The following is a 26,972-nucleotide window of genomic DNA, read 5'->3' as shown; positions in this document are numbered from 1 at the left end:
AAAGGATGTGTTCCTGTGCGATCTTTCAAAATAAAACCCATTTTATAACCCATGACTGGGTTTCAACATATTGGCTGTTATCAAATTGTTACATTAAACCATTAAAGTGTTGTTATTAAACCAATCGATAGTAGTAGGCTCGGTCTTTTAATTATAATAACCAAATTATTGATGTCTAACAATGGCTAATAACACATGTTTTTAATTGTCAATCATATTTTCTGTGCTTCTATTTTGAAGTCGGAATCGTTGTACTTCCGGTCTTCCCGTCGCTGTCTCTGTTGTCTCAATCACTAACGACGTTCACGTCAATTATCTCAAACAATGAACAGGAGCACACATGAAATGTGGATGTTGTCAATTAACATAGCTGATCATATCTGACACATTAACAACAAACCTTTTTATACAGTTTAGTAAACGCTATTTTATTTTGTGTTAACGGTAGACTGGTCATGTAGGGATATCATACACACTTTGCTTTTTAAGCATGTAATAGTCCCTGTACAGTTGAGAGTTTTTGAAATGCAGTTTTGAATGAATGACACTGGATTAACTTGCACGTGACCCTGTTTAGACTGCATCCTGGTTGATATGAACAACTCATTGTCATTTAAATACAGTACATTATTCACTATATACATCTATATACGTCAGTCTGTAGACAGAGTGTAAGGTGAGTAAAGGCCTTTGGCTCCATCTTCTGGTCAAACTGAAGTAGCCAATTTATTTATAAGTATTAAGTATGTGTTTTTTTATGTGTTTTTTATATCTTTTTCTACATGACGTTTTATGTTACACTACTACTGTATTTGTATGGATGGTAAAAAATATGAATTTTGTGTTGATAATATTATTTTAATATTCCTGGCAATATTAACAGTTTCTAATTATATAGCAACTATTACAGATTGCACGTGCAAGCATAATACAATGTTGCGGCAGGACAATGCTAGTTTGCACAGTCCCTATAGTATTAGATTAAAATATTGCATTAAATAGTATAATATTTTCCCAATGAATGGTCGAGAAGTGCAAAATAAAACGAATCATCCAAAAATGGAAATCTTTCAGTAAAGTACAACTTATTTTCCCTTAATGGTGTATTTTTGTATGTGCTTGCAGTACTTTTATTGTAGATTCATTGTTTTGCATTAGTTTTTTTAAAGGTTGTTAGAGTTTGCAAGATGTATCAATACATTTACACACTGAAAATACAATGACAGCAAAAAAGTTTCAAATTGTGCCTTTTTTAGTATTTTAAACTGAGTTCACACGATTAGCAGGAAAATACAATATATTTGTTGTTATGTCGACAGGTTTTCTAACAATAATGTAGCTGGCAGCGGCTCTATTGTGTAAAACCTCTAATAACAAACAAATGGTCACATGGTGCATTGAAAAGCATATTGAGTGTGACCGAAAATATGTGATTGAAGTGTTTGAGTTTATGTTTGTACCTGAAAGATATGGAAAAACATTTCCCTCATACCATTTAGTTACCCCTAGTAAGTGTGCTAAGTGGGTCGAAGAATGTGGTTGTGTGCAGAGTGTGTGTGGGCAACATGATGCTTATTTGACCTAAATTGCAGATCGATGCGCCTGCCTTTAAATGTTGTTGACAGCATCTTCAGAACCTCGAACAGGAAAGAGTGACGTGTTAAACTGCAACTTTGAACCTTACATGAGGCTTTATATTAATTAAAAAAACGATTTCCTGTCCTTCAAAAACGTCTCATCATCCCTCCACTTCCTGTCTGACACACTCAACCCCCATAACAAGATGAGAAAGCAGCTCCAGTTGCAGGGTGCAGAAGTCTGCAAAGACTGCGTGTGGGCACATGTTAGTTGACGGAAATATGAATTACCTTTTCTAAAGGAAAGGACCTTAGCTATTTCATATATTGCCCAGCTGTCAACCTCAAATAGATTACTTGTTTTCTTTGTTTTGGAACAATAGAGTGTCAGTTTATAAAGGCTTGTGACTCTTATTCTAGCAGTCTACCAGTTCTTCTCTGGTAGGTTAAATAACTAATACATGTCACAAACCTGTTTTGGGAATCAGAGCTCAGATTGTCTCACATGCTTACATACCGACATACATACATACAGAGTTGACTAAAATAAAAATAAAAATCAATTTTTGTTGAATAAGAAATAAAACGAACGGGAGATAATCGTTTGTTTACATGTGTCTTCACTAGATAGTGGTGACATTATTCAATCCCCAAATGTGTTTCCTCCAGCTGTTCCAGCTTAAACGATCCGAGCACTTCCTCGCAGTACTCCAGGTTTTGAAGTTTTTAACGGAATCAAATCCCCCCCAAAACCAGTAGGAGACCAACGGAAGTTGCAAGACCGGGCATTAAAATAAAGGTTTTTCAATTCAGTTTGCATTCAACAACAATAATTTCAAACTACCAGTTTTGAACCAGTTCACAATTGATTGCGGCTCATTCTAAAGTAAGAATAATTAGATGCAATAATACAATAATTATGTCATATTTGACAATGAAGCAAACTATGAAATCCGCTTCATGGCGAATTCAGATGAAAAGGAATTCACTTACTCAGTTTATAAATTGAAATGTGTCATTATTGTTTACAAGCATATAGATCTTCGGGTAGTACCTCATGTCATCGCTCAGACTGATTTTGATGGATAATCAAAATACTGCATTACTTCATTAATAAAATCATACTTTAATTACCAATTTTTCCTTTTATTTAAATTAGTGCTATTTTGGTTCATTTCTCCATTCCACCAGTCAGTGAAACAACTCATCTACTTATAGTAATATGCCAATCATTTCTCTCCAATCTCTTATATGGAACTTATATATTGTTCAACTTTGACCTAATAAACTGTTTGGGGTCAATATAAATTACTTTTAAGTGAAAGGAAGTTTCTTATTGTGAAAATCCAAATCGGAAACCATAATTTCCGTTGACCACTTGTTGAGTTGAGAGCACGCACGGGAAACCCCGCAGTAACAGTCTAATTTCACCGCGGACACAGCTGTCTTAACTGGGGGGCCTATTTTATATCAATTAACCACTTAAATAAGCGGTTCCGCTGCTCCTTGAGTATTTGCTTCACCCCGAGCCTCGACGCCCAAAACCGGCTGAACTCCCGATCCGATCCCAACCGACAGACGTGCGCTCATTATGTCCGGCGAAGCGGCTCCGACTCCACCGCCCGAACAGGAGCAGAAGCCCGACGAACCTCCGCCTCCTCCTCCGGGACAAGCGGTGGAGTCGGCGAGCGGCCCCCCCGCGGCCGAGGAGAAGCCCCTCTCCTGGCGGGCCCTGGTCCTCACGGGCCACGGCGGCTACGACAAAATCAAGCTGCAGGTGAAGACGCGCGCGCGGCAGCCGCCGCCGCTGCGCGAGGGAGAGTTGCTGGTGCGCGTGAAGGCGTGCGGGCTGAACTTCGCGGAGCTCATTGGCAAGCAGGGCCTGTACGAGCTGCTGCCACCTCCGCCCGTCACGCTGGGCATGGAGGGCTCCGGGGTGGTGGAAGCCGTCGGGGACGGAGTGCTGGACAGGAAGGTGAGTGAACGCACTCGAGCACGCATCATGCCGCCGTCGGGCGCCGTCAGCTGGGAGGATGGGGTTTTGGTTTTTAACGCGGGGGTTTTGATGACTGTTTGTAATCTGCTTCTTATTTTCCCTCCTGGCTAAAATAATCTTGTCATCTTTTTCCATTAAACGCCAAACCAGCTTTTTCATTCATTCATTTAACCCATTTATCTTAAAGTCATGAAGTAATGCAGAGCCTGACAAATGGTGGCCTTTTGATGACGGAAGCCTTTTGGAAAAATACAGCTGTCATTTATTCATATTCTCTGCATTTAGACTGGGTATTTCATTTCCTCCTTGAGCTACTGATAACGATTGCACAAAAACTGAACCCTCTCATAAACAACTTCTCTTTTACGTAACCTGGTGTATTCAAAGGTCAAACTGTCCTGAAAATCCACATTGTTTAATTTACAGTGTGTCCTTGAGGTGTGTTTACATTCTTCTCCCTGCATTTACGTCTCCTTGATAAAGAGCTCATTGGGTGTGACGAAAATGAGCAGAATATTGCAGTAACTGCAGAGGCAACTGGTTTGTGCTCATGTTCCGTGTGCCTCATGCATGCATGTCAGAAGCAAAACATATGTTTTGAATGAATAACCAGACTTTTTAGCTGTGTCAAGAGCGGCCTTTTCTGTTTTGTATGTAGATCTCTGCGTTCGGTGACCCCTCCCAGGCTGACCTCTGTGACTAACGCTTTGTTCTTTTCTGCGCCTGTGTTGTTGTTGTTGTTGTTTTTTAAACGTTTTACATGATTTCATCCTTCCAATGAATCTGAAGCATGATCGGGTGATCTTGCCAATTATTCAAGAGAAGTGAAACATTCTGGGAGCATTGCGGTTAATCATTGTGTGTCCCCGGTTTGTGCCTCTTGTGTATTCACACCAAACTTAGTTCGCTCCAAGATCTGACTGTAGTAAGGTATAAATTCCCACGTCTAGAAATGACATATGTCCTCGCTCAATTTGGCACGGAGAAGTATTTCACCCAGAGTTGTTTTATGGAAGCACCAGCAAGTCAGGACAGGAGACCATATATAACAGACTCCGTAACCAGTATGAATCGTTAAATGAGATCCTTTATTTGAGGTCCGTTGTTCTTTCAATCAAACTTAAAGAGCCTAATCTGAGGATTCACGTGCTGTTTTTCAATTTAACATGCATGGTTTGAATTACCAAAGCTCCACCGTGTCCCTCTGTGTCAGTATGGAATTTCCCCCTTCCCCCCTCCAACTTACTACACGTTTTCCAGCTCTTCTTGCATTCCTCCCCCGTCTCTGTTTTCAAGCGCAGGAATCCTATAGGAGGACCGGAGGGCGCGGCCGGCCGCAACTGAGCAGATGTGTTGTGGACAGATTTGTCTCCACGGTTCTGAGCATTGACAGTTATGCCTCATAACCTCCGTAGGTATTTCGGAAAGCTGAGCGGTAATTGGTGGATTATGGCTGCCTTCAAAGAAAAACACACACACACAGCTGTTCAGAAAATGAAATTTGCAGTGTTGTGTGATGAGAGGAAGTGAAAAGTTTTGTAGCATCCAATTAAAATGAACCGCAGGTTTCCACACATTCCTTGCTGTCCCACTTCAAACATCCCTTGAGTTCCCTCAGTTCATGTCGGTGTTCCAGGAAGTGGAACTATTGTGTTTATGTTTTTTAGTCACCCGGTGGCTGTCGGTAAGTGTTTTGTTAGTTCAGAGGTTGATGCCTTTTTATCAACCCCAGAAAAAAGGAAGTCAAAGCTGGAAGTAGGCGCTATTGGAGTTATCGCACTTAAACAGACGTGTGTTTGTTTGTGTGTGTGGGTGTAAATATTTGTGTATGTCTATTGTGATGCGTTTGCGTGCAGCAGGAAGTGGCTGTGGCTCAGAGCTCTTTGGGCATTTTTTAACAGGAAGCAGTGCAGTGTTCACAATCTGCCTTCTTTCCTGAGTCGTCCTTCTTTTATTTTATTCTTTGGCATGTTTTGCAACACCGTTTATGCTTTTGTAATCTCAAGTCCCTCTGGAAGAAGGCAGGACCAAAAGCAGGAGCAACATTTTCAACATTTAGTTTAGGAGGCGCTTAATTTGAAGGTTTTTTTTTTTTTTTTTTTTTTAGAAAAAACGTGTATTTTCAATGTAAATATCTGTCAATAATCTTTTTTTCTTAATTGTGGGAAGCCTAAATTGTGATTGCAATTAATATTCTATTTGTCATACTTTTTGCAGCAAATGGACAGAGCCAGTCTTTTTATTTTCATCTTGTATTTCCCCATAGCTGGTTTTCTATAAATTTCTTACATTTTCTTTCTTTATTTACTCAGGTGGGAGATCGAGTCATCATGTTGGACCGCAGTGGCATGTGGCAGGAAGTTGTTGTTGTGTCCGCCAACCGTACTTTCCCAATGCCCGAGCAGATGAGCTTTGAGGAAGGTGCTGCTATCCCCATAAACTACTTGACCGCCTACATGATGCTCTTTGAGATGGCCAATGTGCGGCCGGGCAAGAGTGTTCTCATCCACATGGCAGCAGGTAGGACACGCACAGGGAATCCCGATAACACAATAAAATTAGTGGGTTCTGAAAATTCATTACTCATTGTAATGAGTATTTCAGAGAGATGCGTAACAAAGAACAGCTTTACTTTGAGAAGAGAAATGCCTTTACTTTTCCAACTTCAGTTTCATTCTTCTCTGCAGGTGGCGTTGGTATCGCTGTCACCCAGCTGTGCCAGACTCTACCAGATGTGACGGTTTTTGGCACAGCATCAGCCAGCAAACATGAGACTATTGCTCAAGGCGGCGTAACTCACCCCATCGACTACCGAACTAAAGACTACGTGGAGGAAATTCGCAAAATCAGCCCAAAAGGTAGTAAAACGCACACCTGCTTGTTGTGGGGTTCAAGCACAAGAAACGCTGAAATTCATTCCTTTCTGGCTGTTGGAAAGATAGTTTTATGAAACTTAATATTATGGGTTATTGATTGAATATTCTGGTCTGTTTTTGTTTCTTGAATAACAACTTGATAAAGTATCAATTATATTTATTTTTTATTTTTTTTGGTTTCTCCCAATCTATTTAAATTCTGTGTCTCTGCAGGAGTGGACATCGTCTTCGACCCACTTGGTGGGTCAGACACCCAGAAGGGCTTTAGTTTGTTGAAACCATTGGGCACACTTATAGTCTTTGGTGAGTCACGTTTGAGACCGTGTGAATGCATTTCTCGAGTCTTCCTAAATGTATTGTCTTTTGCCTTTTTTATCTAATTGCATTTGGGCTGTTTTTTTGTATAATTTTACAAAAATTGTATAGACTTTTGCAAAAGCCACTAAAGTACACCTGCTAGAACTGCACTGTAGTACAATTTTTCGAAACTTTGCTAAAAGGTACTTTGAAGACTTCTAGATTAAAAAAATCATTCATGATCATAGCTCAGTTTATAAAACTAAAAAGGGAACTATATTACCTTTGTTGCACCATAATGAAGAAGCGCTCAGTACATGCTCTAAACCAGAGGTCACTAAGTGGAGGTCCGCGTTCTGGACCCAGAAGCCGTCCCATCCGAACCAAAGGCTAAAAAATGACTTTTCGACCGGCGCAGCTTTGGTCGTCTTTATGGTAGTGGCTTAAAGCACAGACCAATTACGTTGGAGTTAAGTTGCATTCCAGGCAGGATGATGATATCGGACAGACGAGAGCGGTAGTGGCAAATTACAAATAAAATAGCTAGAAGGACGAAAATAAAACAAAGCTCAATTTGAGACAAAGAGGAGTGAGACTGAGAAAGCGAGAGAAAGGGACGGGTGAGAAAAATGAGGAACAAATGTCACTCTCCAAAAAGAGAGAAGTGGACAGCGAAAGTAGAGCATTTAATCCATAATGGAAGGACTCGTTTCTGTTCATACTTTCCCCTGCAGCTCTAAACCAGAGTCTCATATTGATTACACGCAAATGTTGATACAACTCAACTCTATTTAGTCACATTATGATCTTCTGGACCTTTGCTTCTAGACATTTTCTCTTACTGGACTTCTTCAAATTTTAGTTGAATACCCCTGCTCTAAACTATTACCAGCTACAGCTCAGGTGCCAAAACATTCCAGAAGATGTCTATAAATAGATACAAGTTCATCATTGTTTTTGTTTTTTTCCTTATTCTTTGTGTACACCGTTTTCATTCTAGGTGCAGCCAATTGTGTGACTGGCCAGAAGAAGAACCTGTTTGCCATAGCAAAGACGTGGTACAACCAGCTCTCTCTCAACACACTAAAACTGATGCAGGCCAACAAGTCCGTCGGTGGCTTCCACCTGGGCTACCTCACTGATGAACTAATCGGCAGGGCGATGTTCAAGCTGCTGGAGCTCTACGGGCAGGGAAAGATCAAGCCCCGCATTGACTCATGCTATCACTTCGAGGAGGCAAGTTTGATCACGTTTTGAATCAAAAATGTTAAAGAGTTTTGCATTTTTAAGCGTGGATGATGGGACCTTCGGGGCTGAGGTGAAACGGAATCTGCAGCTTAGAAATGAAAAATTAAACTGAACGATAAATGTGAAAACGATAGCTTAGCTTGGTACAGAGACTAGAAGCAAAGGGAAGCGGCTAGCCTGGCTCTGGCCAAAGATAACACATCAGCACTCAATAAGTGCATTAAATCTGGACTTAATGCGTTTATTTGCTACCTTCTGGCTTCGAACCAAATCATCTTAGCTGTGACTTGCTGTCCGAAATGCGGAGCTAACAAACTAATGGTTACTATCTTTAGAGTGCCGTCATCATCTTATCTAAGCCCCGCCAAGGAAATTGATGCGTGTGTTTCTGAATACATTGAACATGTTGTAAGAGGTTTGACTACGAAAGAAGCTCCTCACTTGGATGAGCTCAACGCCTCGCAGGCGTTTTCACTGACTACGATCGGCGAGGTGGAAGCACGTCTCTTAGGAGATCCACTCGAGCTTCTCCTGCGTCAGAGCCTTCTGGTGTTTTCCTCGCTTCCATTTACTAAACCTCTATCACGCCCATCAGATGACCCGGTACTTGAGGGCCGTTGCTAGGCGACGGTCTAAATTGTTGCCGTGGATGTCTGTTTCCAGTTTCTCTGGCTGACTTCACGGTTGGACTGGAGTGCGATCCAAAGGGATCTGGCATTTTCGTGTGCTACCAGGAAAAAGCGAAGGCAGAAATGATTGATCTGTGGCAGATAGACATGGCGTAGATAGCCCTTGTCTTCATTAATCCGCCTCCCCCATTTTAACTGATTGGCCATTTGCGCGTAGTTTTCCACATCTGTTTGACTCCTGTGTTTCCTGTCAGGTGACTGATGCCATGAGGCGCATGCACGAACGGCAAAACATTGGGAAAGTCATTCTTCTCCCTGAAAGGAAGCCGGAAGACACAAAATCTAATTCCAACGTTGAGCCGGTAGAAAATGGGGAAAAAACGGAAGCTGCCATCGACGAGAAGGAAGAAAAGGCCACAGAGGAAGTTAAAGCAGAGGTTTGAATAAGAATGTTAATGTTTTCAAACACTTCTTGTATGCGTTCTCCTGTTGTTCACTTGTCCTGAAGAGAAGAAAAGCAAGATGCCATGTCTTCTTCTACTTTGTCAGTACTGTATGTCTGCAGTGTAATGATTGTGTTTTAAATTATACTAGTCTGTGGAGGAATAATGTGTTCTGGTAACAGTTTGTTGTTACCAGAAGGGATGTGCCTTCTTCCTGACAACAGATGAGCAACAATTCTGTTTCTTCTTTAATCGACCTCATCAAGTCTGACGAGGTAATTTGAATGAGCTCCAGATATATTGCTGAGTTTTGTTAAGTCCTTTGATCATGTTACAGATTATGAATTTGATAAAGTAACGAGTACTTCCTTTTAGGAATAGTAGTGGCCGTTCAGTCCTTTGTAGTGAATGTTGTTGGACCAAAGTCTTTGTATTACAGTTCAAATTGTTATATTTTTCTATTATATTACAATGTTTTATCGCCCGAAGTTGGCTGGGATGGACTCCAGCCCCCCCGCGACCCTGTGTGCAGGATAAGCGGTCTGACAATGGATGGATGGATGGATGGATGGATGGATTACAATGTTTGTGCCAAATTCAAAGTCCGCTTTCACCGCGGCCAGCAAGTCAGCTGTGAGTGACGCGGAGGGCCACTCGGGTGGGTTTTCTTCCAAACAGTGTTGAGCTAAAATTGTTGGGCAAGCCATTGATTGATTTTGCTGCTTTCTAAACTTGTACACAGCCTCTTTAAATGAAAAATATATAAGTGTTTACATAACTGCAGTACTATGTGTTGCTTAGTCATTCCTCTTGTATAAATATAGGGAGTGGGTCATAACAGAAAAAAAAAAATTGCATGTTGTATTTGTGCACGTTGTATTTCTTTGTTTCATATGTGTTCCTTGTGAATGCAGTGAGGGACATCTGGTGGTGAAATTGTGCCTTATAACTAAGTAAAATACTCTACAGTGTTGCTTGCCTTGTTGAATGGAAAACATAATTCTAGTCGAGCCCTGCATTCTTCTGAGATTTTGATAATGACCCCATTCAGAGATTCCACCATGCTTCAGTATGCAAATGTTTTTTTGTTTTTTAATACATCTGATTCCGTCTGCTGAGTCTTTTCATTTGGTATGTTGAGCTCCAAAACCATTGTCTCAATAATGGTTTAAGATTGTGTGACTGTATTCATGATGGGGATCAAACAACGCTGCCTTGTATCATTTTCATGCACACACTCCTTTGTTAAATGGAACTAACCTGTCTGTGTTATTAAAGTACCCTTGCAATATTTCTTCTAAGCTTGAAGATTACTCACTTCTGCATTGATTAAAGTTGACACTCATGATTGTGTATAATTAAGCCAAGAATGCAAACTCCAGGTGTGTTCACATCTGGGTTTTTTTGTTTTGTTTTCTTTACCAAAAGATTAGTTTCCCAAACTTGGATCATATTGTTTTGGTTGACTAATACTCTTTGACATAAATGCCGACCAGCAGAGGAAAGGTCATTAACTGGGAAAGGTTTGTACACACACTCAGCTTCTCCTATTCAATCATCTCCGCTTCGTCTTCCTGTTCCGTCATACAAACCAAACCTTGTGAGGAAGTTTCTATGCCCGTTCCATGGAGGAAAAATACAACCTGATCAAAAGTACATTTGTCATTAAATGTTAGAACTACTAAAGACGTGTGAATTAAGCAAGTGTAGGCGTAAACTGAACGTGGGTGAGCGGGTCAGTGAAGACCAGGGACTTCGCCCGAAACACCTGCAATAATGGTGTGTTTCTGAAGACTGAAATGTTCTGATATAGTGATAAGATTATGATAATTAACAGTAGATGTGTTATCTTGTGTTTACATCACCAACGCATGATACAGCAAAAGAGATGTCCTTTCTTTAACCCTGAGCTGTTTGCAGCAAATTATAGTCTCATACACTTAGCTGCTGCTGCCTGCAAAGAGTTTCTACTACAGTCGAACGGCTGTTTGTCAATGAATTCAGTTAGTAGGGTGTTGTAGTAATTGTCAGCTTGAGTTAAAGTATACTTATAATTACATCATTGGTACTAATAATACTGTGCAATTACTGGACCAAATAAACTAAAGATATGTGATCATGCTTACCAAAATGGACAATTGTAGAAGTGCTAACATCTTTTGAATTGGTTCATAATAATCCATATATCCTCATGATAGTTACTGATTCAGTCATGTGCCTAGCTCCTTTTAATGTTGCATCTTAAATGTGGATCTGGTCCAACTACACTGTATTGCGGCTTAATCCGTATCGATTTATATGTTGTATTAAACTAAATCAAGGCACCAATATTGCTAAATAAATGTAGTGGAATAGAAGTAGCCTTTAACGTAGCCTTTCAAGTCCATCCAGCGGACGATATGTAGACGACTCTTCCTTAGAAGAAGCATAAACTAGGCTTTATGGTCCGTTGAAAGGGTAACGCGCTCTGGGGTATTTTACTCTGAAAGGTTACGTCGGAAGTACTTTAGTCACGCACGCTCGTGTGACTTTAAATGGGAATACCCTCTGAGCTGCTGTGGCAGTCTTGCCGCGTCACTGGGATGCGGTCGCCGGAGCCGGGCGTCTAGCCTACCGTATTCGCTCCTATGCCCACCGCCGGTAGGCCTGGTCTTTTTTTCCCATCATATTCCTTTAGTCTTTTTTTGTCTCCACGTTTGATTTTACTATTTGAATCAGCCTTTTAATCCGTCTTTTCCGTTCGCTCGGACACAGACCCGGTCAGCATAGCGACTCCTGACAGAGCTCTGGAATGACTTTCAGCGGTAACCCTGGAGCAGGCATAGCTGCTCCAGGGTTAAAATTAGATAGCTTACTGAGTAAATATGCTCTATAAATAATGTAGCCGCTTTCCCGCTTTTGCACATGCGTCGCTGCAGCCAGACTGCAGGTTAAAGGACGTTACATCAGTGAGCGTCCGACCAGCTGATCTGTTGTTATTACGCTGTCAGTGAGATGACATTGTCAGAAAAGCGGTATGCATGCAACTCGTCATGTCCCTTCAATCTTATTATTTGACATATTAAATACATATAAAATGTCATTTAAATTTTAAAATAAAAAAAACGTTTTGAAAAGCTAACGCCATATTCATATAAAAAGGGGCAATTGCTGCTTTTGGATTGTGCATTAAATTAGATTCAGTCAGATTTTAATGGGAACAAAGTGTAATTTTCTATTAGTGTGAGGTTTTGCTGCATCTTTAGATAATTTTTGTTTACAGGTGGTGCAAGATGCATTTGGACAACTGGCACATTACCTTCTTAGATCATAATCTTAATCATAATTTATCAGTCATATACTTCATAAATGATTATATAATTGTATTTTTTTACTCTAAATACACACGTATGGCATTTGGCAGCATACTAAAGTGCTCTACATTGTGGTAGAATATACCTTTGTCTTATATATTACTCTTTGGCATCAATAGAATACTCACCAAGATACCTTTATGCTATTACTAGTGCTACTCATGAGTCAATAGCATTTAAATGTTGTAGCTTGAGTTCGATACTTTATATAAAGTTCAGTAGTGTACAATGAATCATTTTACAGGACGATCATGATGTATTTTTACATCTTATTTGCTACTGACAGAAGTTGACAAAAAGGGTTTGAATTTAGAAGCCTCTTGACCAGATATTTTAACTGAGCACTAAACATTAATGTATTTAATCTCCTCAGCTTGATGTCCATGAACAAATCATCTAGTTTCGTGGAATTATTTTTCATCAAATACATTTTAAAATGTGATTTTAAGGGAGTATAACCGTCAAATTCTGTGAATTCCTATATAGTCAGAGGCTATAGCTAGCTGCTGAGCTAACCTTTATCCAGACCTTATCTGGTGTTTCTTTTTCGATTTGCCAACTCTTCAGCTACTGGAACAACAACATTGATTATTCAATCACGAGAAAAAAATCAGTAAATTAGCTTTAGGTCGATTTATCTTGCTATCCTGTGTTAAAGTGACGTCACTACATTTTAAATGCTGACCTCTTTATTTCTATTGCAAATGAACTCACCTACAATACTATTCCTTCATCTTTTCAAACAGAATTTAAAAACGTTTTTCTCTTAAGTTTTTTATGTAAGTAGTATAAAAGAGGATTTCACGCCTCGCTTGGCTGGTTTAGGGTCACTGCTCTTATTTGTTCCATTTATGGCAAAGGTATGCTGTGATGCTGCAGCTCTCTCTCTCTCCGGTCAAGTTACAACATTCCTACAACAGTGAAAGCCTTCCCCTACAAACCCTTTTATAAATGTATAAACACATGAATATGCAATTTGTCCTGGTCCGAGATCTGTCATGTATTAATAGTTTTATTCCCTTAATCCAAAAGGAATGAGTGATTGTCCGAGTGGAGAATTATGATGAATATAAAACGTGTTGCATATTAGATTCTGCCAGATATCAAACAAAGACGGTCTGCTATCTCCACAAAAGTAATCTAGGGATGTTTCTTTAGCCAATTGCTTTGTCTCCAGGTGCAATTCAACGGCATCGCTGACCCGCAGCGTGCGGAAGAAACATCAACATGTATCAACTCAATTAGGCTGCACGCTGTCGGGTAAACATCTGTTTACAAGTGGAAAGGAAGGGAGTAGAGTAAACAGGATGTTCGTCATTCCGCCAGTAACATTGTATTCTAGTAGCGTGCATTAAGAAAAAGTAAAACGCTCTTTCGAATATGTTGTCCAATTGGCGTCTCCTTTTCTTAGAGAGGGACCACTCGACATTTCCTCCGCGCGGCGAAGATGACGGCTCCGTCCAACCAGACGCACGCGTCGCCGCACGCGTCGCCGCACGCGACGCCGCAGCAGCGCTTCTTGGTGTTGTTCGACTTTGACGAGACGATCATCAACGAGAGCAGCGACGACGCCGTGCTGCGCGCTCTGCCGGGCCAGCGGCTCCCCGAGTGGCTGCGAAACAGCTACCGGGAGGGCCACTACAACGAGCACATGCAGAAGGTCCTGGTCTACATGGCGGAGCAGGGCGTGTCCGAGGACTCCATCCACTCGGCGGTGGAGAAGATCCCCCCCGCGCCCGGCCTGCTCAGCCTCTTCCAGTACCTGCAGGGCCACCGGCAGGAGTTCGAGCTGGCGGTGGTCTCCGACGCCAACATGTACTTCATCGAGAAGTGGCTGGAGGGCGCCGGCGTGCGCCACCTTTTCGCCCAGATTTTCACCAACCCGGCCAGCTTCGACGCCTCCGGCCGCCTGGTGCTGCTGCCCTTCCACTCGCACGCGTGCTCCTGCTGCCCCGACAACATGTGCAAGCAGGTGATCCTGCGGGAGTATCTCGCGGGCCGGCAGAAGGAGCGCGGGGGGGCTCCGTTCCAGAGGGTGTTCTATGTCGGAGACGGGGCCAACGATGTGTGTCCCTCCCTGGCTCTGGGGCCCCGGGACACGGCCTTCCCCAGGAGGGGCTTCCCAATGCACAGGCTTCTGCTGGAGATGTCCCAGGAGGCCGGGCTGAAGGCAAACATAGTTCCTTGGGTTAGCGGCGAAGACATAGTGGACAGCCTGAAGGAAGTAGTGGAGGAAAGATGAGATGTGTGTGTGTGTGTGTGTGTGTGTGTGTGTGTGTGTGTGTGTGTGTGTGTGTGTGTGTGTGTGTGTGTGTGTGTGTGTGTGTGTTCCTAATTCAGGAAAATATTTTTCTGATTGGGGAAAAGAAATCTGTTCCCATCTGAAAAAGCAGACTTTTAGGTCATTGTTGAAGGTTGGGGAGAGCGTGAGGTCTCAACGAGTTTTGGTTAGTGTGAGGATGACACTGAAAGGAGGAAAAAGTAAATCCCAAAACGTTATCTAAGTAAATGTGTGCGCGTGGGTTTGTGTGAATGAGAGTGGTAATGATATGGGAAAATATAGCACGACCCCCCAGTCCTGGCAAACCACAACATGCATGATTTTACCCCAACAACACCGATCAATAGAAATTGTGGAGTCAATTATTGTGATGTCCGCCCAATAAATACGTGGCTGATGTCAGCAGGTTGTTAGGTTAGCTTAGCATAAAGATTGACAATAGGGGGGGCGGGGGGGGGGGGGCACTTGATGTTTGTTCTTGTTACTAGTCTTAATGCTAAGCTAAGACACCCAGCAGTATATTGTCTGTGGACACCACAGCGTGTTATAGGTTTTCTCATTCAACTCGCTGCAAGATGGGAATTGTCATTTAAGGACAAGCGTCACTACTGTACCGTTGATGCTCGCCCCAAATACCTCTTCCCATGCTTTGTAATATACCTACTTTTCAGTATTATAACTTAGTTTCTCATTTGAATGCAAATAAATCAGCTCGCCTGTCGAGATAATCGTGATCAATAAGGGAGATGAGCAAACAACGTTCTGGTTTTTGAGTCTGATCAAAATGCTGCAGGTCAGAGTAGATCTAAACCAAAGTTGTGTCTTGTGAGCTCTGGAGGGAGCGTGATCAAATGCAATGCGCTCCTGGAACACACCGCCTCATTCAACATCTATGGAACTCAGATTACATCAGACTCTCACTGTATCGAACGTTTTCTGAGTTACAGATTGAATCTACTCCACTATGTGTGGCTCCTCCTGTGTCGACACACGTGTGTTGAGACGGGGGACGAGGACGGCATGGGAGCAGGGATAAGGTGTCTGGAACTCGTGCACTCTACCCGTGCTCACTCATTACTGACACCTAATCTGGGGCTCAATTTATACAACAGTAATCCACACCAGCGTGAGCGATCAGCCACACGCTCGCATACCGTCACGGCCTGTGACACCAATGGAAAATGGGAGCTTAATAATTACAAAGCTGGTACCCTTTTAAAAATCACAGGGAATATTAGTATTTTTATAAGGTCTGTTTAGATTGAGGAGGATTTGCAGCCTCTGAAAAGCTTCCCTTTATGTTTGAATGTATTTCCCGGTGAACAGCAGCGTTGTGGGTGAGTATCGATTATCCTCTGGGTACATTTGCATACTTAACTCAACGCATAACCTCACTCTGCCTCTCCGGATCCATGACATGGATGTGAAAATATATTTTAAAATAAAAAGCACTTGCAAACATTGAGATGGTTTACAGGGACATGTCAGTTTTGTTTTTAATTCAGGAAGTTGTGAAATTGTGTCCTGCACATGAGATGATTTCTGACGCCTGTTTAAGGTTTCATTGCAGGTAACAAGAAGAAAGTTGTGTGCTGATAAAAATACAGGAAGAAAATAGAGGTAATAAACTTGTTAGTTAATTCAAAAACTCCTAGCCTTAAAAACAACAGTATGCTGGAATTAGGGAGTAGAAACCAAACTATTAACAAGCAAACACAATGCTATATGTTTATGAAAAATGTTTCTTTTCTGCTTTAAGAACATTGAGTTTATTCATGACAAAAAAGTATATATGTATATGAGAAATAATGAATGCAGCTGGAGTGTGATCCTGAAACTAAAATATAGTAGTGCTTTGAGAAGTTATTTAAAAAATCTAACAGGGGGCAATCTTATTTACAATAACTGTGTGTATAATTGTAAAACTTCCATGGAGTTTGTGCAATAATAAAAGGCTGTATTCTTGATATGATGTAAAAGAGATAAACAGGATAAATAACTTTTGACATTTTCAGGGATGTGAATCAACACCAGATCAACAAACCAGTTTATTTCATTTTTTTAATAAAACTTGGCATTATGGCATTGCAACAACCCAATAAATTAATGCGTTGTTGGGATTGCTCGAGTAATATGCTACTTTTTATTTATGGAGTTTGCTCTATTCTGTTTGTGTGAGTGTTTGTAAATCAATAATCCACGAATGTGTTGTAAAGCATCAGTGTAACCGGAATATGAAGCCATTATCTGATTAAACAACATTTAAACTACTATTTTCCTATGTATTCTATGAAATTAATTTACATGTGTTTCTTTAAATACAAAGATTGAATATAGAGTATATGAGTAAATTAGTCAATTGACAAAAATACAACTTGAAATTACTTTTTCTATATATAAACACAAATAAAATGATTTGGCAATAACTTTCTTTGAATTGAGCAAGTTATGCGACATCATCAAAAAAAACGATACGACATATGTTTGCTTTGACAGCAACTTTTTCAAAGGAAAATCATTCATATTAAAACTAAATGTAGAAATGAACAACTACCAGGGCGGGAATTTTGGGAGGGGACAAACTGACAACAAATGGCATCTGCAAATAGATTTAAGTTAATGTTTTTGGGAGGGACAATATCAAGCTGACGTCAAACACATTAGAAACTAATTGTGGAGTGATTTAGTGATAAGAGACAAGGAGAAACAGCCTTGCATGTCCTCTCCAAGTAGGCCGCGGCAGAGACACAGAGGACAGAGGCCACCCGGAGACAGACGAGTCATCCGAAACCATTTTCTCAACTCGCAGCACTTCAGACGGTCAAAGGACAAAGTGGAGACACAAAGGGAAGGATTGGAGGGAAGTTGATGAGGGTGCAGACAGAAAGGAGTGAATGTGTCGCGGAGGGAGGGGGGGGGGGGGGGGGGGGGGGGGGGGGGGGCGGTCAGTGGAAGGAGTCAGCAGTGTGGATGGAGGAGAGAAGAGATGGACAGAAGCACTGAGCTGTGATGAGACCAGAGAAGAACTTCAGAGATGAGAGGAACCAACATTTGCCCCCCCCCCCCCCCCCCCCAGCAAGGCCAGGTCAAGAGCAGCAGTGGAAGGAGTCAGCAGTGTGGATGGAGGAGAGAAGAGATGGACAGAAGCACTGAGCTGTGATGAGACCAGAGAAGAACTTCAGAGATGAGAGGAACCAACATTTGCCCCCCCCCCCCCCCCCCCCCAGCAAGGCCAGGTCAAGAGCAGCAGTGGATGAGGTATTGAGTCAGTGCTGCAGGATTCACCTCTTCTGACCCCTAGATGGCGCCAAACCGGCATTCCTTCAGTAAATCCACTGATGTGCCTTCAGCAGCTGTACCAGTTTTCAACAATACACGAGCACACCGAGGCTTCCTTCTCCGTAATTTGCATGGGATTCAGTCTATTCTAGGGTCCACTTTGCCTGCCCCCCTGTGCCCTTGTGTCTGCATTTAGCCACTATTTCCCTTACTTCTCCAATTCCCCCCCACGTTCCTCTCTGATTGAGCTAACGTCAGATCAGATATTCCGCAATTCATCTTTGCATCCAATCTCACAGTGTTCTCTCCCACACATCTGGTTCTCTCTTTGTGATTTATTGTGTCACCCACGTCCCTCGGGCGATTGCGTGTCATTGTTGTTGTCTACAAACATATTTTCTGTTGTCAGTCCAGGGCTCCTAATGACAACGTCCCCCGAGAAGAGCTGACTGTACAACAACACTTGTAGGCCACACTTTCGTAGCGTTTCTTTCTCACGTATTGCATTCTTTCACCCCCCCCCCCCCCCATTATGATTATGCCGTCACCTCTTTGATAGATTTTGACTTTTTTTTTTGCGACTCCCATCTCAATTGATTCTACCAGAATCGATCTTCCAATTGTGTTCATATAGAAGCTCACATTGTTAGGGAAGGAGTACATGCTGTGTCTATTATGATTAACTTGCCTGTCCGACCCAATTTCCAAGGACCTCCAGCAGTAAGTGACTGCACAGGAAACCCAATTACCATCTGTGGAGAATGATGACAAATCGTATTTGAGGATCTTGAACTCGCCAATGACCTCCTGTTGTACCTCCCCGTCAATATCCACATAGCAGCTGATACGGCCCTTCACTGAACACACTCGATTGTTAAAACACTCTAAATTGGCGGAGCTGTGCGATGATTGCTTTTATTGATACGCCTCAATGATTTTTTGTCCATCCAATTACGCCTTCGGAGGTGAAAGATAACTTCATTAAGGGACTTGAGACTTGTAAAAAGGACACTGTAGGATGTGGACTTCGTGTGCCAAAATCCCATCGGGCTGATCAGGGTCGATCCACTCCTGTGTTTGATTCCTCTGCTGATAGTTTCAGAATAGAACGCCGGGCGACAGTCGAGCTGTTAGCTTGAAGCGGTGGTCCTCTCTGACAGAAGCAGTCGGTTAGCCACAGATGAAGATGGAAAGGAGAGGGAGTGTGAGCGGTGTCCTTGAGACGGAAGGGTCGAGATGAGACTTGAAATTCCTCCTCTTCAGAGCGAACAGTGTATCCTTGACGAGGTTAAACATCCCAAGATAGCCTTCTATTGGGAGGAGTTCTCTTGTATTTGTGAGTTCTCTGCTGTGTGACGTGATAACTACTTTGACCTCGCCATAAGTTCTGTTTTTTTTAGAGCTTTAAAAAGCTCTCACCACAACTCCAGATGACACTATACAGCTGCTGTCACAGGCAGTGCTCTCTACGTTACGAGTAAACTGACCTTTTTGAACATTCTTTTACATACATGACTTGAGACTTCTCTGTCGTTCAACAGCAGCATATAAAACGTTTTGTGATGCAATGAGGAACAATGATTGCACGAATCAGGAATCAGGAAACAATTATTGCCAAAACATGTCATACATACAAGGAATTTGACTTGGCGGTTGGTGCGTGACAGTAGACAGTGTAACAATAGACAACAAGACGGTGTTAGGTTTAGGTGAAGGTTCGGACCCCAAAGCAGACAAGGAGAGGTTAGTGGTTGGATATGTGGACAAAAGTTTATTGGCTGGCGAGGATCCTGGCAACGGGGAGGACGAAGAGCCGGCCGGTGATGCACACGAGCGTTCGTCGTTGACGGAATAATCTGCCGTCGACGTGATGAGACACCCAGGTTTAAATGGAGGAGGATAATTGGATGCAGGTGTGTCTCGTCCAGTCCAGTGGCCGCCAACAGCCAGCCACACCCCCTGCCGCACACAAACACAGGAGAACACAGCCAAAACCCAAACAAACAGAAACACAATCACCACAGACGGCAGTGCACAAGTAATACAATAAAATAAAATGAAATGCTAATGCCATGGGTTAGTATAATAAGGCTATGGGTTAGTTTAAAATAAGAGAATAAAGTTAAAGTTAAAAATTAAAAATATTTTAAAAGTTACATTTTTTAAAAAGAAATTAAAAAATAAAGTGCACTAAAGAACAAGTTGTAGTGAATGTGACTGCATAATTGATCTTTATCTCTATGAACATACAAAATGCGTGAATACTTAATACTTAAAGAGCACGTGGTCCCATATTTCTTATTCATTATCCCGAATAAAGTAAAGACATTTATACATTTCCAAAAATGACAATAAAGCGAGCTGTCTTATGGTGCCTGACCTCTCTCTCTCTCTCTGTCTCTTTCTCACACACACACGCACGCGCGCGCGCGCACACACCGCGCGCCCCCCCTCCTCCTCCATGACATGCGCGAGCCCATTTGTCTTCCTCTGCTCATACAATCAGGCTCTCTCTCTCTCTGCAGACGAGCCTCCGGGACCGCAACAGAAAAAAAGAAACAGTCAACGCTCACTCTAATCGGTCAAATCTTCTCTCATTTAAATGTCGGGAGAGCGAGTTTTTTTTTCTTTCCCCCCAAGTCGCTCAGCGATGAAGATTTAATTGATTTAAAGTTCAAATCGCCGAATGGGCGCGCGAGGAGGTGAGGATTCTGCGCTCTTATCGTCAGTTCGCGAGAGTATTTCAGAGGAATGATCACCTTAAAGAGTAAGATCGAGGGAGAACCAGTGACATTTGTCTTATTTCCCAGCGTGACGTGATTAAAAGTGAACTTAAAGCGAGTTGAGGTGATAACGTGACCTTACTGGTGTTTCTATTATCACTCATTAGCATGTTAGCTTGCTTAACGAACAGTTACTTTGTTTATAATGTTTATAAAAAAAGGGCCAGTCTGTAGGCCGGTCAGTCCGTATGTTAAGCTTAACGTTGGTTACCTGGTTGCTTTCGTTTCAAAAAGAACGCGTTTTTCCTGTATAACGTGTCAGAAAAAAAGTTAGGGAACCCAAATGGAATATATGACAGCAGGAATCAGGAAACATTTATTTGCCAAAATATGCTAATTATACAAGGAATTTGTCTTGGCGGTTAGTGCGCGACAGTAGACAGACAATAGTGCACAAGTAATAAAATAAAGTAAAATGAAATGCTAATGCAATGGGTTAGTAGAATAAGGCTATGCGTTAGTATAAAACAAGGGAATAAAGTTAAAAATTTTAAATATTGAAAAAGTTAAAAGGAAAAATATTAAGCATAAAGTGCACTAACGAACAAGTAACAGACAAGTGACAAAGTGACGAGTGACGACAAAGTGATGAATTGCAGTTAAAGTGGCATGTGCAGTGTGAAGGGGAGTGACCGGTGGAGTGTTATAGTCAGTCAGTGGGGGACCGGCTCTGTTGATGAGCCCGACTGCCGGCGGGAAGAAACTGTTCGTGTGGCGGGAGGTCTTAGTCCTGATGGACCTCAGCCTCCTGCCAGATGGAAGGGGCACAAACAGTTTTTGTCCGGGGTGAGAGGGGTCGGCCACGATCTTTTTAGCTCGCTTCAGAGACCTGGAAGCGACAGCTCAACATGTGCTTTCGCTTCTCTTCCTTTTGTAGTCAGTAGACAGTTAGTCTATTTAAATCCATCGATAACGTAGCAAAGAAGGCATCACAATGAAACATATTTTACCTACTTTTTATTGTCGCTGCACTTGGCCTGCTATTGATCACCACCCGATTTCATTTTCCCCCCTTTTTTCATTTGCACCTAAAGCTCCATATGCAAAGTCCAGTTTTTTGGGGGCATCTCGATGGCCGAGGGAACCAAAGAGTACCCAATTGTTTTCTAGTTTTTAAAATGTGTCTAATTAAGTAAAAATCACCCCACAAAATATAGCTTAAAAACAAAACAAAGTGTAATGTCAGCAAAATACAAACTTTTAACAGCAAGTTGAGTGTTTCATACTCAAAGGATTTAGGATAAAACATCGCTTTAACTGCTTTTAAGGGGAGCCACAAAGCGTCGAGTTCACAGCTTGAAGCCCTCTTAGATAGGCACGCACAAGACTGGCTGCTCCTCAAAGTAACACTCCTCAAATGGTTCTTTTAATGGCGCTGTAGGATACTGGAGGCTTTTGGTCTGGGGCTGGTTGACATCTGGGGAGACTGCAACGTAACAACTTCAGACATCCAATGTGGCAACTTGGACTGCGGAGACGAGGCGCACGGCTCCACGTTGAAGCTTTAAAGTCCCCTTTCCACATAGCCGGACAAACCTGTCCGAAATGGAATATATAAAGCTTAAATATATAACACTTTACCTCGCCGATCGTCGTTAAACATTGAGTAAAATACCGGACTTTGTGGCCTGTGTTTACATTTGCTTTCCTCTGTATTCCTGTGCACAGACATGATTTAGCAATTTAAAGTATTCCTTCCTTTTAGTCTTTGCCATCCACGAGACTCGTGTTTGGGTGATGGTGTTTGTGCTACTGGCCCTCCAAATAGTACATTACACAACATGGACAGATGTGCGTTTTTTGAGGGCATGTGACTCTTAATGAGATAGTCAGGACCTTTTTCTTTACAGGGTGAGGCATAAGGAAGCATGTTAACAGCAGCTGGACTTGGTTTCATATGAATGTCTTTGTTTCTCTCTCTTTTTAAATAGAATGTCACACTGACTCAATGTGACAGTGTGTCAGTTGGCCTGTAGTAAATGATTTGTCAGTGACAGACATTTTCAGTGGTATGGCATCGATTAAAGTGTGGCGACGCGATATATTCACTGGTAAAATGTAATTTACTAAGTTATTAAGTTCAGACAGCAACTAACAGCTTTTTGCAATGTCAATTATCAGTTTCATTAATCAAAGTAATTGTTTCATACTTTTTTAGACTCATTGTTTCAGTCATAAATCTAATCCCACGTTACGGTTTTAGTAGGCGGTCAGGCACACCAATGGAATTAGCAATTACCAAAAATAGATGATTGATTCAAATCCTAAACATCTGAAATACATCTAATATGTATTGCCATATTAACAGGTAATAACTTAATCGACTTCCTCACGGAACAACATAAAGGCTCTTTTTTAATCACTGGACCTCAGTCTGCGCTACAGTCTGCTGTAACATGCTGACAAAGTTCTCTGTCACACACACACACACACACACACACACACACACATCACATGCAAATACAAGTCTGGACCTTCTACATTCCCTTTCACAAGTGGAAATGTAGAAGTTCAGCATTTCTGCTGCGTACATTTTTGACAGATGGGCGCCTGCAGGTTAAACAGAGGTGTTGAGTTCAGTACTAAAGGTGGAGGACAAAAAGGAGAGAAGGAAGAACACTTAGCTTATGCTTAGACACTGGGATTGGTTCATAGCGATAAACGTGTTGTCGTTGTGTAGGAAAGGACCTAATACAATGTAATAAGATGAAATACTCAGCAGGAGAGTGTGTATTGTCATCATTTACATAATTAAAACCTGTCTTATTCATTTTGTGTTTGGGGGAAATGAAGAATTGAGAGACACAAAAAGACGACTTGATTAATACTATTCTACATTTGTCTTTCCACGTAGAAATGATTGTTTTCTGTAAATGGCAAAACAAATACTCTAAGAAGTTCCAAATGAATTATACGTATTAACGCGGGTTTCGTCGTTTCTCTTCTCTCCGCAGGGAAGTAACAGGACGTCTATGTCACCTCTCGCTGTAGTTTCCCTGCAGCTACCATGAGTTGGAGTTTCCTGACTCGCCTGCTGGAGGAAATCCACAACCACTCCACGTTCGTGGGCAAGATCTGGCTCACCGTCCTCATCGTGTTCCGCATCGTGCTGACGGCCGTGGGAGGCGAGTCCATCTACCACGATGAGCAGAGCAAGTTCGTCTGCAACACGGGCCAGCCGGGCTGTGAGAACGTCTGCTACGACGCCTTCGCGCCGCTCTCGCACGTCCGCTTCTGGGTTTTCCAAATCATTCTGTTGGCCACCCCCTCGCTCTTGTACCTGGGCTACGCCGTCAACAAGATCGCTCGGGCAGATGAGCGGACCGGCTGCGCGGAGAGGAGGCCCGGGAAGCCGTATCTGGCGGGCAGAAGGCAGCACCGCGGCGTCGAGGAGGCGGAGGATGACCAAGAAGAAGACCCGATGATTTACGAAACGGCGGAGGGGGAGAGCGATGGCGACGGACCGGTGAAAGGACGCAGCGATCCGACAAAGGTCCCTGTGCGCCACGACGGCCGCCAGCGCATCCAGGAGGACGGACTGATGCGCATTTACGTCCTTCAGCTCTTGATCCGCGCCGCGCTGGAGGTGGCTTTCCTGTTCGGACAGTATGCCCTGTACGGCTTCGCTGTGCCCCACACCTTCGTGTGCTCGGCCCAGCCCTGCCCCCACAGCGTGGACTGCTTTGTGTCGAGGCCCACTGAGAAAACCATCTTCCTCCTCATCATGTACACGGTCTCCCTGCTCTGCCTGGCGCTCAACATATGGGAGGTGCTTCACCTCGGCATCGGCACCATCTGCGAGATCGTGCGCTCGCGCCAGGTGCAGCACCCCGACGACGAGCAGCGTGGGCTGACGGGGTCACAGGTAGCTCCTCATGAGGAAAGGCTGAGGGCAGATGATTACAGGCACTACTCTTTTTCTTGGAATGCCCCATCGGCTCCACCCGGGTACAACACCGCCATCGAGCCTCTTCTGGTTACGACAAAGCACCGCAACAAGCCGTTACCCAACTCTGACATCAGCGACACCAAGACAGCGTCCCGGCAGAACCACGTGAACGTTGCCAAGGAGGAGGGTCTGCAGCGCGGCAGCGACGGTGAGAGCCTGTGCACAGCGGGGATGGGAGACGCCTCCAGATGTGTTCACAAGGACGCCCGTCAGCCGCAGAACAAGCTGGAGGCTGACAATCCGGCCGCCGGCCGGCCACAGAGCCACGGCAAGTCTCACCGTGAGCGCAAACACCGGCAGTCCTCCAAACAGTCCAGCAGGGCGGACACTAACAGAGGCAGTAGCAGCAAATGTGGAGTCATAAAGGGTTCTGAGTGGATCTGAGATGCAGGTTGTGACTTTTGGTGTTTTTTAAAGCAACGCAAAGCCTTCTCAGACTAAGACGTAGTCGCGTTTTCGTGTCCGTACTGTGTGTGAATGATGGACACGGCGCCCAGTTTACATTCCTCTCAGCAGTATTTGTACCATTATAACAGTTTTGCACGTGAATAATAGGGCCAGGATCTGTCTTGTGCCACGGTTAACTCCTGTCATAACCACCAGTCTCGTGAGGATCAAACGATTCGATAGTTACAGCTGCACAGCAGCAAGGATCATTGTTGGTGCATGCTCATGGAGACATTTCTCCCATTCATAGCAATACGTACAGCCTCAGGGCCTTAGTGTATAAGTTTAGGCAGCCTTAAAACTCAACAGTAGGTGACTTTTAACTTTTAACCCTTTGAGCCTGTGACGGATAAATGTTGGTTGCTGTTGTGTATTTTGTTAAATAGCTTTTTCAGGAAGATGTTGGTGCTGTCTTTGAGTCCCTGTGAATACGCAGAGGTCGTCCATGCTGTGAACCAAAGTGCCTTACTTACTTAAGTGCTGCTTCCTTTTGGCTCCACATCACTTTAACTGGCACAAAAAAATCTCATCATTACCGCCGAAAACACGTCATTGTGATCGAGTGAGAGCCGAAGCCAAAGCAGTTCAGTGGAAGTGTTTACCTAAATATAATGACCTAGCTTTGTTGTTCAGACTGTTGTCAGTGTCTTATTGCCATGTTCTTATAGTTTTATATATTTCCCTGTTTGTTTGAAGTTCTTGCTATGAAGCCTTTCTGCACCATTGGTGCATTTTGTTTATGATATTGACATGAAGAAATAACCGGTGCATCTGGTGTGTTCTACGCTTTGTCTTCACTACATTACTGTAATTGGTTGCAGATTTTCAAATTGAAATGTTATTATGGCTAGTTTCTTGCACTGTGCCAGTGTTTTTGTGAAAAATATTTTTACTAACAAAAAGTACATGTTCTGAATAAAGAGTTAGTGTTTGTTATGTTTTCTGCAACTTTTTACATTTTACATTTTACAATTATGATGGCATGACAGTATAAAACAAGTATTGTAAGTATAAACCATCCAATGGGTGGAATGTTGAATTTTAGTCTTTAGGGGATTGAGACACATCGCCCCCTGCTGGGCAGAAAGAGTTAACACCTGACAACCATCTTCCCCTTGGATGATAATATAGATGTATCTCTTTAAGTGTAAAGCACGTTTCGTTCATTAACCATCTGCGTGTACCAGAGAGATGTCAGAAAAAAGTCGGAATAACGGATCTTAATGGTACACAGCTAGTACTCGGCTACTTTCATTTCCTGTAGATTGCACCAGTTCCTCCTTCAAGTTTATTATTCATAAATTCGTGGTTTTCTCTCCATCTACAAACTGCAAAAGCATCGATGTATGAGGTTATCAGAAATAATTTCCAAAAAACTATTGGTGTCACTTCTACATGTCCAAGGGGCAGAAGGGGGGAAGAAGAGTTCATTGCGTCACTACGTCGTCTCTGCGGCGTTAAGGGAACGTTTAGGATGCTACGTAAAACTCAGAACTCTATTGGATTGGCGTATTTGATCAAAATATGTCATATGTCAGTGTACTGTACACTGAATAAATATTTAAAACTTAGTGCCAACTAAACTGTTACATTTAGCTGTTTTTTTGTTTTTCTTACAGATGCTGATTATTTCATTATTTATTACCATATATATGTTATTTAGTGGATGTATATTCCCATCAATATGAAAAAATATATACTTGGGGGGACTAGTTCCTGTCTGCTTATCCGATTGGTTTTCAATGTTATTCAACAACATTGCGTTATTACAAACGCCCACTCATTTTATTCACCAAAAGGAATGATGAGGTATC

At 42.6% G+C, this 26,972-nt stretch overlaps 3 protein-coding genes across 4 annotated transcripts; all 3 read left to right on the top strand.

The window, feature by feature from the left end:
* The first annotated feature begins 1,112 nt into the window (after positions 1-1,112).
* On the top strand, positions 1,113-10,357 carry LOC120819234 (synaptic vesicle membrane protein VAT-1 homolog). Its single transcript, XM_040176448.2, has 6 exons — positions 1,113-3,552; positions 5,886-6,093; positions 6,261-6,431; positions 6,663-6,752; positions 7,747-7,982; positions 8,878-10,357. The coding sequence occupies exons 1-6, from the start codon at positions 3,169-3,171 to the stop codon at positions 9,064-9,066; spliced, it is 1,278 nt and encodes a 425-aa protein (XP_040032382.2). The 5' UTR covers positions 1,113-3,168; the 3' UTR covers positions 9,067-10,357.
* A 1,244-nt stretch (positions 10,358-11,601) lies between these two features.
* On the top strand, positions 11,602-16,973 carry LOC120819233 (putative phosphatase phospho1). Its single transcript, XM_040176447.2, has 2 exons — positions 11,602-11,706; positions 13,831-16,973. The coding sequence occupies exon 2, from the start codon at positions 13,867-13,869 to the stop codon at positions 14,659-14,661; it is 795 nt and encodes a 264-aa protein (XP_040032381.1). The 5' UTR covers positions 11,602-11,706; positions 13,831-13,866; the 3' UTR covers positions 14,662-16,973.
* A 3,467-nt stretch (positions 16,974-20,440) lies between these two features.
* Positions 20,441-26,094, top strand: LOC120819856 (gap junction gamma-1 protein-like). Of its 2 annotated transcripts, none has more exons than XM_040177603.2 (2): positions 20,441-20,681; positions 23,717-26,094. In XM_040177603.2, exon 2 carries the CDS (start codon positions 23,770-23,772, stop codon positions 25,093-25,095), a length of 1,326 nt encoding a protein of 441 aa, XP_040033537.2. In that variant the 5' UTR covers positions 20,441-20,681; positions 23,717-23,769; the 3' UTR covers positions 25,096-26,094. The 2 variants fall into 2 exon arrangements, with proteins under 2 accessions (XP_040033537.2, XP_077959627.1); XM_078103501.1 differs by having other exon boundaries at positions 20,446-20,746.
* The last annotated feature ends 878 nt before the right edge of the window (positions 26,095-26,972 follow it).

The sequence above is a fragment of the Gasterosteus aculeatus genome, chromosome 5, assembly GCF_964276395.1.
Source record: "Gasterosteus aculeatus chromosome 5, fGasAcu3.hap1.1, whole genome shotgun sequence".
NCBI lineage: Eukaryota > Metazoa > Chordata > Actinopteri > Perciformes > Gasterosteidae > Gasterosteus > Gasterosteus aculeatus.
This window is presented reverse-complemented; position numbering and strand designations above follow the sequence as displayed.